Below are 12239 nucleotides of genomic sequence, written 5' to 3'. Positions count from 1 at the left end.
GGAATAAAAGGGTTTTAGCAGGTCGCACTGAGGCTCTTAGATTCCCCCTATAATCCCCTTGCAGGGCCACCAAAAATGTTGGTGGGTCGTGGAGCACAATGGCCAAGAAAGAATTCTTCAGACATTTTACAGTGCAAATTAGTAAGTTTATGTAAGTAGCACGGGGAAAGCTCTCTGCTCTGTGGGCAGAAAGAACTGCACTCCTGCTCTATGCAGCTGGTGGTTATATGCTTTGTGCTCAAGGGGGAAGGGACGTGCAGGGACTAGTAGATCAAGGGGAGCCCCTCTGGCCCAGTCTGTGGAATATGTGACTCTGATCTCAAGGTCGTAAACACAAGCCCCACGTGGGGTGTAAAGATTACTTAAAAATAAAATCTTTAAAAATATTTAAAACTAGGGACGCCTGGATGGCTCATTGGGTTAAGCATCTGACTCTTGATTTCAGCTCAGGTCGTGACCTCACAGTTTGTGAGTTGACGCCCCAAGTTGAGCCCCTGCTTGGGATTCTCTCTCTCCATCTCTCTTCATCTGCCTCTTCACCACTTGCGTGCAGGCACCCACTTTACCTCTCTCTCTCTCTCTCCCTCTCTCTCTCTCTCTCTCAAAATAAATAAATAAACTTAAAAAAAATAAAATAAAAAATAAAGATAAATGCTCATATTTCTGCCTGTGAAACTGCTTTCTCAAGATTTCTCTAGTGCTTGTCATTCAGTTTGATGTGAACTGTCAGTGAGATTTAAAGGCAGTCATGAGACCCTTTAAGAAAGCAGCAACCAGCACATATTTAATCCTTATTGAAACTATGCAGGCTTTAGGTCAGCCTTCTGGGCTAAAGGTGAATATTTTTCTGCTTCTATCCCTCATCACTTTCTTTGCATCAAATAATATCACGTGGCTTATTTATTCTGTTGCAGCAATGGATTACATTGATTAATTAATGAATTCTGAACTAGCTTTGCATTTCTTAGATAAACTCTACTTGGTCAAAGTATATTATTGTTCCTATATGTTGTTGGATTTCTTTGTTAATATTTTGTTGGTCATTCTTACATCCATATTGATGAAGGGTTTTGGATATTGGTTTACAGTTTTCTTGTACTGCCTTTATCCTTTTTTGGTATCAGGATAATGCTGCCCTTATAAGATGAGCTACAAAGTGTTCCCAGTGTTATTTCTTCTTTAAACATTTGGTAGGATTCACCAGTGAAGTCACCTGAGCCTAGAGTTTTCTTTTTTGAAAGGTTTTTAACCACAAATTTCATTTTTTAATAGATAAAGCAGTACTCATCTTATCTATTGCCTTTTGGGTGAGTTTTGGTAGTTTGTGGCTTCTAAGGAATTACTTGGTTTCATCCATGTTATTAAACTTATGTACACAGAGTTGTTGAAAATATTTTTCTTTGTTATCCTTCTAATGTCTGTATGGTCTATAGTGCTATCCCCTCCTCCATTCTATATTGGTAATTAGGTTATCTCTCTTTTATCCTCAGACTAGAGGCTTAGCAATTTTATTGATCTTTTGAAACAACCAGCTCATTATTTCATTGATTTTTCTCTATTATTTTTCTGTTTTCAGTTTCACTGATTTTTAGTCTTATCTTTATTATTTCCTTCCATCTTGCTTGTTCCATGAAACTTGGAAAAGACTGAAGCTACCAGGGTCACTGATCAAAAATACATTATTAGGGGTGCCTGGGTAGCTCAGTCAGTTGAGCATCTGACTCTTGACTTCGCTCAGGTCATGTCTCATGATTCGGGAGATCAAGCTCCACATCAGGCTCTTCACTGATAGTGCAGAGTCTGCTTGGGATTCTCTCTCTCCTTCTCTCTCTCTCTCTTCCCCTGCCCAGTTCATGCACACACACTCTCTATCTCAAAATAAATAAACTGAAATGTATATATATATATACATATATATATATAAATATATATTATATATGTTTATTTTTAAAATTATACATATATAATATAATATGTATATTATGCATATAATTACGAAATGTATTTTTAAATTTATTCTTTTGAGAAACCATCCTAATAGTTTTCCATGTTTTATGTCTTTGCAGTTGACTGGTCTGAGTGTCTCCAATGGAAAGGACCAACTTGTAGTGTTCCATACAAAAGACAACAAAGACCTCATTGTCTGCCTTTTCAGCAAACAGCCAACCCATGAGAGTCGAATTGGAGAACTTGTTGGAGTCCTGGTGAATCATTTCAAGAGGTAAAGCTTGATTTTTGTAACTGAGGCAGGTTTTGAACATATGAAATCTTTCATCATAATTCTTACTGAACTTGCTTTGTGCCAATTTCAATGTATTGAGTTATTTTCCTTTAGAAGAACGACATAAATCATCCATTCCACAGAAGGCAAAATTAGCATCTAGGCTTAGTTTCAAGATTAGGAATGATCCTCTGCTTTTCCAGCCTCCAGCTGAACAAAAAATGATAGAATTTCCCCAATTGTGATTTCTTCATCACCAGTCCAATGACAGAAATCCAAAAGACAGAAAAATTACTTTATATACTTATTGTCACAGCTTCTCATTTATCCCAAATGTAATCAGCAATTGTGTCTACTGTGAATGTAAATTAGAAGACTGGTTTAGGATGACATATAGGTACATGAAGACTGAAGGAATTTCTAAGAGAGGCAACAACCTATACAAAAACGCAGAGTTTGGGTGGCATATGACATATTCACAGTGAACCTAGATGTCTGGGGTATTTGTGTGTGGGTGTGTGTTGTGAACAGTGATGTGAGAAATATGCACAGAGCATCGACCCGGAGAACGATGTGGACCAGGGAATGATCTGTCTGGTTACTCATTGGAGTTGTTTTAGAGATGGGGTCTTCCTTCCCATAGGACATCATCGAGCATTTGGGGTAGAGCGTTTCTGACTCCAAAGTCAGATGTTCTTTCCAGTGTGGCAAACTGTCTGTCCCCGCCTCCCCCCCACCCTGATGCCAGGGGAAGACCGCTTCTCAAAACTCAGGGTCCAGTTCCTTTTCTTCCTCGATGACACTTCCTAAGTTGCCAGAAGCGGTCTTCGACTTTCCTTATCAGTATTGTGTTGTTGTTTTTTCTAACTTAGATATGGCTTTTCTTTCCCTAAACAAAGACATATCTAGAATCAGATGTCCACCTGTCTAATTCGACTGTGTTCATTTTGCTGATCGGTGTGTGCAGTATAAGCAGACCATTTATTTTATATTATTAAACTTTGTATCCTAGATCAAAATAGGTCCTTAGATATGTAGTTAAATGCTTTTCAGTGGTGTGGATAAAATAATGCGTAATGGTCATCCGGTGGGAAAAAAATAAGAATCTAAGGAATTACCAAAAAACAATGATAAACAGATAAGTTTGAAAAATTCCCTTCCATCTGCCAAAGAGTGCTAAGAGGATACTAAGGAGTTTAGAATAGAAGGGAAAGACATGGAGAAGGCATCTCTACAGTAAAGTCATGGCTCAGTTTAGGAGGCTTCTTTTCCTTCTGATAGTTAGAACAAAGTAAGGACAATTAAAGGGATTTTAATCCGCATGCCTGTACTAATGCATAGTTTTTGCCTGGAAAATATTTCTTCTCAGTCTGGGTCCTTGTTTAGCAAATTCCAACTCTTATTGAATGCTTCTGTAAGTAGGGGGAAATGGGAAACTGGTCCTAGCACTGTCAGTTGCTGTCTCTCCCTAGCATATGCATTCTGAGATAACATTTCTACTTGTATTCCCTCCGATCTTTAATATATGGAAGAATTTTAAACATCTTTAAAAATTATAAATGGAAGGAAGAGAAGGCTGTCAAAATGCTAGATTTTTTTATAGTTTATTCTTGATGTTCTTACTCTATGAATAAAAGGTCAAGCATGGACAAGAGATAAAACCCCTCCTCCCTGCCCCCAGGAAATTCAGGCTTGGAATTTCGACTTAGAGTTAGTCAGCAACTTGATATTGACTTCATAAGGAATGGTTAATTTGATTTCTTTATTAGCTGTTTTCCCTTATTACCAAGTATCATATCATTGGTGTGACTTTAAAAATGGCACTGTGTTGGGGTGCCTGGGTGGCTTAGTCGGTTAAGGATCTAGCCCTTGATTTCGGCCCAGGTCGTGATCTCACAGTTCATGGCATTGAACCTTATGATGGGCTCTGTGCTATCAGCACAGAGCCTGCTTGGGATTCTCTCTCTCCCTCTCTCTGCCCATCCTCGCTCGCTCTCTCAAAATAAATCAATGAACATTAAAGAAAATTGTATTGTGTTTTACAAGTACAGTGATGTGGCACATGATCTTATTTGTCCCTGGGTTAATTGCAGAAATCCAAAGTTGAGAGAGATTTAAGTTCAGACAAATATTTTATCTTCCAGGTAATTTCCCTAAAGTACATTCTGAAAGGTTCTCTGGTTAGAACTCAGAAAGAAAGGCTCAGAATAGCTGAATATAGCATTGATAGATTAGATTTGAACAGGAGTTATTATCTTCAAAAAATCGTAAAGAGAAGGGCGCCTGCGTGGCTCATTCAGTTAAGTGTCTGACTCTTGATTTTGGCTCAGGTCATGATCTTACAGTTAGTGAGACTGAACCCCACGTTGGGCTGTGCACTGACAGTATGGAGCCTACTTGGGATTTTCTCTCTCTGCCCCTCCCCCCCTCAAAATAAATGAACAAACTTTAAAAAAAAATTATAAAGAGAGAGGATTAGGACTTAAAATCCATGAGCAAAATTCCAACCAAGTATCAGAGAGAAGAGAGAGAACTAAAAAATTTGATAAAAGAGCATCTCATTTGGGGTGCCTGGGTGGCTTATTTGGTTAAGCATCTGACTTTGACTCAGGTCATGATCTCTCACTCTGTGAGTTTAGCCCTGCCTAAGGCTCTGTGCTGACAGCTCAGGGTCTGGGGCCTGCTTCAGATTCTATGTCTCCTTCTCTCTCTGACCCTTCCCCACTTGTACTCTGTCTCTCTCTCTCTCTCAAAAATAAACATTAAAAAAAAATTTTTTTAAATGAGCATCTCATTTTATTAGGCCAGCACAACACTATACCCAAAACAAGGAAGGATAGCACAAAAAAAGAAAATTATAGTCTAATCTCACTTTCATGTGGAGATTTTTTTTAACCCTAAATAAAATGCTCCCAAATTAGTCCAAGAGTGTCTGTGGCCTAAAGGAACTTCTAAGTCATGCTGACCTCAGTGTCTGGAGGAGGTCAAGAGAAAGGACACACCCAGCTGAGGGAAGAAGTGGCCTCGTGCAGACGATACTGCAGATTGGAGAGAGGGTGATGTGAGTTCACATCCTGAAAGGAAGCTATAGGACAGCTGTACATGGTGCCCTCACCTCTTCAAGAACTGCATTTCAGGGGTGCCTGGTGGCTCAGTCGGTCAGGTGTCTGATTCTTGGCATCGGCTCAAGTCATGATCTCGCGGTTCATGAGATCCAGCCTTACATGGGGCTGTGCATTGGCAGTGCGGAGCCTGCTTGGGATTCTCTCTCTCACCCATCCCACCCCCACCTCTTGATTCATTCTCTCTCTCTCTCTCTCTCTCTCTCTGTCTCTCCCTCAAAATAAATAAGTAAACTTAAAAAAAAAAAACTGCATTTCAGCAAATAGCTGCCCCGCTCAAAGCAAATAATAAACCAGAAAGAAAAGAGCAAGAAAACTGTGCATAGGCGATATGAAACTAAGGAGCAAAGAAAATAAGAAAAGGCAGATGAATAAAAAAGAAAAATAGGGGCGCCTGGGTGGCGCAGTCGGTTAAGCGTCCGACTTCAGCCAGGTCACGATCTCGCAGTCCGTGAGTTCGAGCCCCACGTCAGGCTCTGGGCTGATGGCTCAGAGCCTGGAGCCTGTTTCCGATTCTGTGTCTCCCTCTCTCTCTGCCCCTCCCCCATTCATGCTCTGTCTCTCTCTGTCCCAAAAATAAATAAATGTTGAAAAAAAAAAAAAAGAAAAAAATATAAGAATAAACTTTACATTTAAAAAAAAAAAAAAAAAAAAAGGACAGCTCAAGCACAGACCAACCAGGGTAGATGCCATCCAGAAACACCTGATACAGCCATACCATTCAAGTCCTGGCCCTGTTCCACAGATCAGAAATTATGCCAAAGGGGAGGGGAGGGGACCCAAAGTCAGATACCGGTAGATATGCTAATAAAGTTAAACAGGCTTCTTTACTGTTGTTCTTCTCAGGGGCTTTAATATGGCTTTGTTCATTTTATTTTTTTTTTTTTAATTTTTTTTTTCAACATTTATTTATTTTTGGGACAGAGAGAGACAGAGCATGAACGGGGGAGGGGCAGAGAGAGAGGGAGACACAGAATCGGAAACAGGCTCCAGGCTCTGAGCCATCAGCCCAGAGCCTGATGCGGGGCTCGAACTCACGGACCGCGAGATCGTGACCTGGCTGAAGTCGGACGCTTAACCGACTGCGCCACCCAGGCGCCCCGGCTTTGTTCATTTTAAATATAGCCAATAAGAAAGTTATAAGGACATATCTGTATACATTTATATGTGTGTGTATATATGTATCCATACATACATGATTATATATATTATAGACAATTTCTGGAAAGATATGCAGGAAATGGGTAACAATGTTAACTCTGGAGGGAAAGAGGGGAGATAGGGTACTAGGAGAAAGGTAGGTGGGAGATTTACTTATTTTTCCTTGTAAACCTTTTGCAATTAAATATATGTGTTACTTATCTAAAAAAATGTTTCATTTTTAATAATAAACAAATGACAGCTAGTTTTTAGGCCTATTATATAGGCCTGAATTCCTGGATATTCTCTTTTCCCATTTAAAAAAGTACAAAAGAACAAAAAAGCTTTCTGAGTGAATGATCTATCTTATGGCATTTGAATACTTTGAAATAAACCCAAATAACACCTCTTGGGACACAACTGAAACCAACTGTAACATCATGTCAACTATACTCAAAAAAAAATTTTTTTTTCTAATGTTTATTTTTGAGAGAGAGAGAGAGAGAGAGAGAGAGACAGAGCGTGAGCAGGGGAAGGGCAGACAGAGAGAGAGACACAGAATCCAAAGCAGACTCTGGGCTCTGAGCTGTCAGCACAGAGCCCGACACGGGGCTCAAAGCCATGAACTCTGAGATCATGACCTGAGCCGAAGTTGGACGCTCAACCAACTGGGCCACCCAGGCGTCCCAAATTTTTTTAAGTAAAAAAAGATAAAAATAAAAAAATGTTACAAACCTAAAACCTCTGGGCATATCCTCGTTCCGTGTGGTCGTGTTTTGTAGGCACGTAGCCCTTGTCTCTGGTGGTGGTGCCAGCGGCCCGCCAGGCCAGTTTGCTTTGCAGAGGTTATGAAAATGGCTGACTCGGTTTTGGGTTTGTGTCTCATCCTCAGCAGTGGCTACCTGCTGGTCGTGAGCTTTTCTGCCCACTAGTAAACAGATGGTCTCACATTGGCTGCCCTGACTGCAGAGTCACCAGAAACTCAGCGATATTAAGCTGTCAAAGGACCCATCTGCCCTAAGCAGCTGTCCAGGCATTTGCCTGTCTGGATGCTGGAAACCTCAATTATAACCCCAACTCATAAGCATAGAAACTTATTTTTCCTGTTTTGTTTTTGTGGATGAAAGCCTGAAGTCAGTGCCATCTCCTTCTTGTTTTTTGGGTTTTTTTGTTTGTTTGTTTGTTTGTTTAGCAGTATCTGTAATATCTGCTTAAAAAACGCCATTGCAGGGGCATCTGGGTCGCTCAGTCGGTTAAGCATACGACTTCGGCTCAGGTCCTGAACTCAACGGTTCATGGGTTCAAGCCCCGCGTCAGCCTCTGTGCTGACAGCTCGGAGCCTAGAGCCTGCTTCACATTCTGTCTGTCTGTCTCTCTTTCTCTCTCTCTCTCTCTGACCCTTTCCCCCCCACCCTCTCTCTCAAAAATAAATAAACATTAAAAATTTTTTTTAAAGAACATCATTGCTTCTGTTCTTTTAACTCAAGAATAGACTCAGACCAATAAGCAGGCCATTGGTTTGTCCCGGGAAGCACAGGCAGGGGGCCAGGGGAAATGAGGCCTCTTGACCTGAGGTAGAGGAAGTCAAAGGCCTCTGCTCCTGGCCCTTCTCATCCAACAGTCACTGCTCACCGCCTGCCCGCCGCTCCCATGTGTGTCTCCCTCTCCTCTGTCCTGGACCCCAAATGCGTGTTCTCATGGCCCTTCCTCTGCATTCCCAAACTGCTTTCCTGAGATGCCTGGTTTCTAATCACAGCAGTGTATGTAACAACTAAAAGTGTAAAACAAATGAAAATACAATAGGTGAAAACAATGTAGATAGCTAACTGTAAAGGATTTGTTAATTAAATTATAGTCCACCTCCTTCATGGAGTATTTGGGCCAGTTAAAATTATAATTATCAGAAACATCTGATTTATGGTGAGAGAAAAGTGAGTGACCACAATTTACCATCCTCAGTGTCCCCAGTAGAGATACACAGGAAGACACAGAGAGAAATGCCCACTTTCCATAGTACTAGAAACTGGAAGTATTACTCAACCATAGGCCTCTGACAGGGACATCCTTCACCTCTACTCCCTTGTCATCCCATCAGGCCTTCCCTGCCCATCTTGGTAGAGAATAACAGTTCGCCCCCACCCCCCCACCCCATGCTCCCTGCCCCCAGCCCTACTTAACTGTTCCCCACGGCTCTCATCTCCTTCTGGCAGTATACCTTTACTTCTTTCTTTATCAAATGCGTTCCAGCTAGAATATAAGCCCCCACGTTAGCAGGAACTGTACTTGAGCTGTTCACACCAGTTGCCCTGGTGTTTGGAATAGTGGCCGGCACTCAGCGGGCTCCCGCTGGGGACTCCTGGACACTGAGGCTGGCCGCTGGGGCCCCCTGGCTGTAGGACGCTCTAAGCCCTTCCCCACTGATGTATGCTCTTGCCTGCCAGAAGATGGTAACTTAGCCCTCCTTGTATATGAAAGAAAGGAAGAACTCCGTTACAGTCTCCTTCCCTTTATGAATGAACACCTCTTGCCTTGTACTGGTTACAGGATTACAGCTCTAAGCAATGTCATACGTCTAGGCACAGAAGTGAATGGGTATTCAGGGTATTAAATCAACTAAAAGAGCTACCAGAAGAGCCATGGATACACTGTATGCTGGGGGTTGCAGCTTTTCGTTAACTTATTTTTAACAACAAAAGAACTCCAAGTAATTTCAGGCTCTCCTTGTCAGTAAGCTGACAGGGGCGCAAAATGTAGGGATTCCTGCTCAGATCAGCAACTGCAGAATGAGTAAAAGACTTCAAAACTACAACGAGAGGCTGCGTGCATAAGCCGGCTCCCAGCTTAGAGGCTGAGAAGTGGGCCCTAACTACGAACAGGTGCTGTGTGGAAAGGAACCCAGAAGAACCCATGTGCAAGAGCTCCTGGACCAAACAAATGTCTCCTTAGTCATGAGATCTGTGAGGAGCAGTAGTAATAAGAAAGGCTCAGACTCCTTTGTAACTTGTCTCAAAAATTATGGAATGGCACATTTTCTATAATTGTCATTTTAAATGTGAAAACGAAAAAATATATATATTTAAAAGTTACGAGATTATTTTAGGATATCTTTTCTTCCAGAAACAAAGCAGCTAGTAACCAGTAGATGCACATAAAATTTTCATAGTGGAGAAAAAAAAAATCGACTTGATCCACACACCATCCTTGGTAAGATAGAATCATTACCAAATGAAGCAAGGAGTTATATCCTGGTCTTAGGAGGAGAGGTGTCAGGCCTAGAGATATCACACAAAATGAAAAGAATCCGACTGAGGTTGTAAAGAGAAAAGAAATTTTTGTACGAAATGGAAAAGGAAAGCAACTTTATAGGACTAGATGGCTCAGAGAACTCCTTGTCATAAAAAAAAAAAAAAAATCAGGGAACAAGTTGTTAAGAGATATTCTATTCCTTGCTGACCAAAAGAAATGGGGGGAAAAAAATCAAGCCCAGCCTAGCTAAATTATGCCATTCAGAATTAGTAACTTCTGGCTTTCCACATCTGAGGCTTCTTTGATGCAGAACAGTTCTTGGTCTTGGTGTTTAGCATATGCAGTGAGTTAACAGACCTAGTAGAAATGCATGTTTGACAGGAAACAGACAGTGTGGCTCCTGGCCTAGCTCTGCCATCAGCTAGCTATAAGCTCTTGAGCAGATCAAACTTTTTTGTTCCATGGCTTATCTGTAAAATTAAAGGTCTGCACCACGTTTGTTCATTCAGTTAAAAAAATATATATTTCTATTTGCATAATGATGAGAAAGTTCTGGCAGTGTTTCACAGCACTGTAAATAAACTTCACAGTACTGAACTGTACATTTACAAATGGCTAAGATGGTAAAAATAAAATGAAAGTCAGTGCTGGTTAGCCAGCACCAAGAAACAGGGAAAAAATATTTCTTGAGGCTCAGTCACACATCAGATATCATCTTCACACATGGGGATACAAAGACCAAACTCCTCCCATCAAGAAGTTGGTGATCTATCAAAGGAGACAAGTGTATAACTGGTAATAAGTTTGTACAAGTTTAAAGAAAGTGGCTTAAAGCACTTTAAAGTCAGAGTATACTGACAGGAGTAAGACATGGGGAAAATGTTCTGGGAAAACTTCATCAAAGGGAAGTGGAATTTGTATTAGGCTTACACAGAGATCTCTAAGTTAAAAGTGGCAGACTTCCCAGGGCGCCTGGGTGGTTCAGTCAGTTAAGCCTCCAACTTCAGCTCAGGTCATGATCTCTCAGTTCTTGAGTTCAAGCCCCACATCGGGCTCTGTGCTGACAGCCTAGAGCCTGGAGCCTGCTTCGGATTCTGTGTCTCCCTCACTCTTTGCCCCTCCCCTTCTTGTGCTCTGTCTCTCAAAAATAAATAAATGTTAAAAAATTATTTAAAAAAAAAAAGTGGCAGACTTCCACTTCTAGCCCAAATGGAATAACAAGGATGAGATTTACTCTCCTTTCTGATTATAGCTCTAAACAGACAAAGTAAATAAAACAGGAGTTTCCAAGACACTGGATATCAGACAGTAAAGGATAATGATTTATGAAAGACAACAAGCAAATGAGATGAACCCTGCAGTTGCCCCAGCTTACTGCCTTGAGAGAATATCCAGGCCGTGGCACACGGAGGGGGAACCATTGTGGAACCTGGGGATTGGGAGACCAAGGCCGCTGAAGTTTGCAAGACAGGGTAACAGAGGATACAGCTACACAGAGAACTCGGGAAATCTGCAGGGATTCCTGTTAAGTATTCATCTGAACACTGATTAGTGCATGTGTATTAGAAAACTACCTGAGAAAAAAATAATAATGCAAAAATGTCAACAGTGATCATGCCTGGCACTCACAGAGAGTGAGGAGTAGTGCCAGTCCCCAGTAGCAAGACTGGAAAACTTCATGATTAACAGGGCATTGCATATAGCATGCAGAAGGGTCTTGTTTCAGTACTAGGGAATAATTAGCCCTAGATTTAACACTGCTCTGGCTTCCCCTGATAAAGCCTTTTGTTGTGTTTAAGTTTTATTTATTTATTCATTCATTCATTCATTCATTCATTCATTCATTTATTTACTTTTTGAGAGAGAGACAGAGAGACAGAGGGAGGGAGGGAGAATGTGATCAGGGGAGGGGCAGAGAGGGGAACAGAGGATCCGAAGCAATTTCCTCAGTGACAGCAGAGAGCCCGATGCAGGGCTGGAACTCATGAACCACGAGATCATGATGGCCAAATTTGGACACTTAACTGAATGAGCCACCCAGGTGCCCCTCCTCTAACAAATCTTAAAAGCAAGACCCAAAAAGATCAAATTAGGGGCATCTGCCTGGCTCATTCAGTAGAGACTGCAACTCTTGATCTCAGGGTGGGGAATTCACACCCCATGTTGGGTATAGAGGTTACTTTAAAAAAATGAATAAAAACTTTAAAAAAAAAAAAGATCAAATTATTTCCAAATAATTTCAGCCCAGAAAAAGCTCAAGTATATTTAAAGGAATACAAAATTATCCAGCATGTAAGTAGGTAAATTTCACAATATCTGGCATTCAATCAAAATAGCAGGCCTGCAGGAAAGCAGAAAAATACAACCCAATATGAGAAGAAAAATCAATCAAAACCAACTCAGAATTGCCACAGATGTTAGAAATAGCCAACAAGGCTATTAAAATGGTTATTATCACTGCATTATAACAGTTGAAGACACAGAAGGTATCCAAAAAGACCCAAATCAAA

The 12239-nt window shown here is 41.0% G+C and overlaps 1 protein-coding gene across 3 annotated transcripts in view; it reads left to right on the top strand.

The window, feature by feature from the left end:
- Positions 1-12239, top strand: part of MYO1D (myosin ID) — a 368653-nt gene that overhangs the window by 278683 nt on the left and 77731 nt on the right. For all 3 annotated transcript variants that reach the window (XM_045488082.1, XM_045488080.1, XM_045488083.1), the window contains exon 21: positions 2067-2221. In XM_045488082.1, the coding sequence (XP_045344038.1) occupies positions 2067-2221 (155 nt within the window). The remainder of the gene's footprint in view (positions 1-2066; positions 2222-12239) is intronic.

This window comes from Leopardus geoffroyi, chromosome E1, assembly GCF_018350155.1.
Source record: "Leopardus geoffroyi isolate Oge1 chromosome E1, O.geoffroyi_Oge1_pat1.0, whole genome shotgun sequence".
In the NCBI taxonomy this organism is placed as follows: Eukaryota; Metazoa; Chordata; class Mammalia; order Carnivora; family Felidae; genus Leopardus; species Leopardus geoffroyi.
The sequence above is the reverse complement of the archived record's forward strand: the minus strand, read 5'-3'. Positions and strand labels throughout refer to the sequence as shown.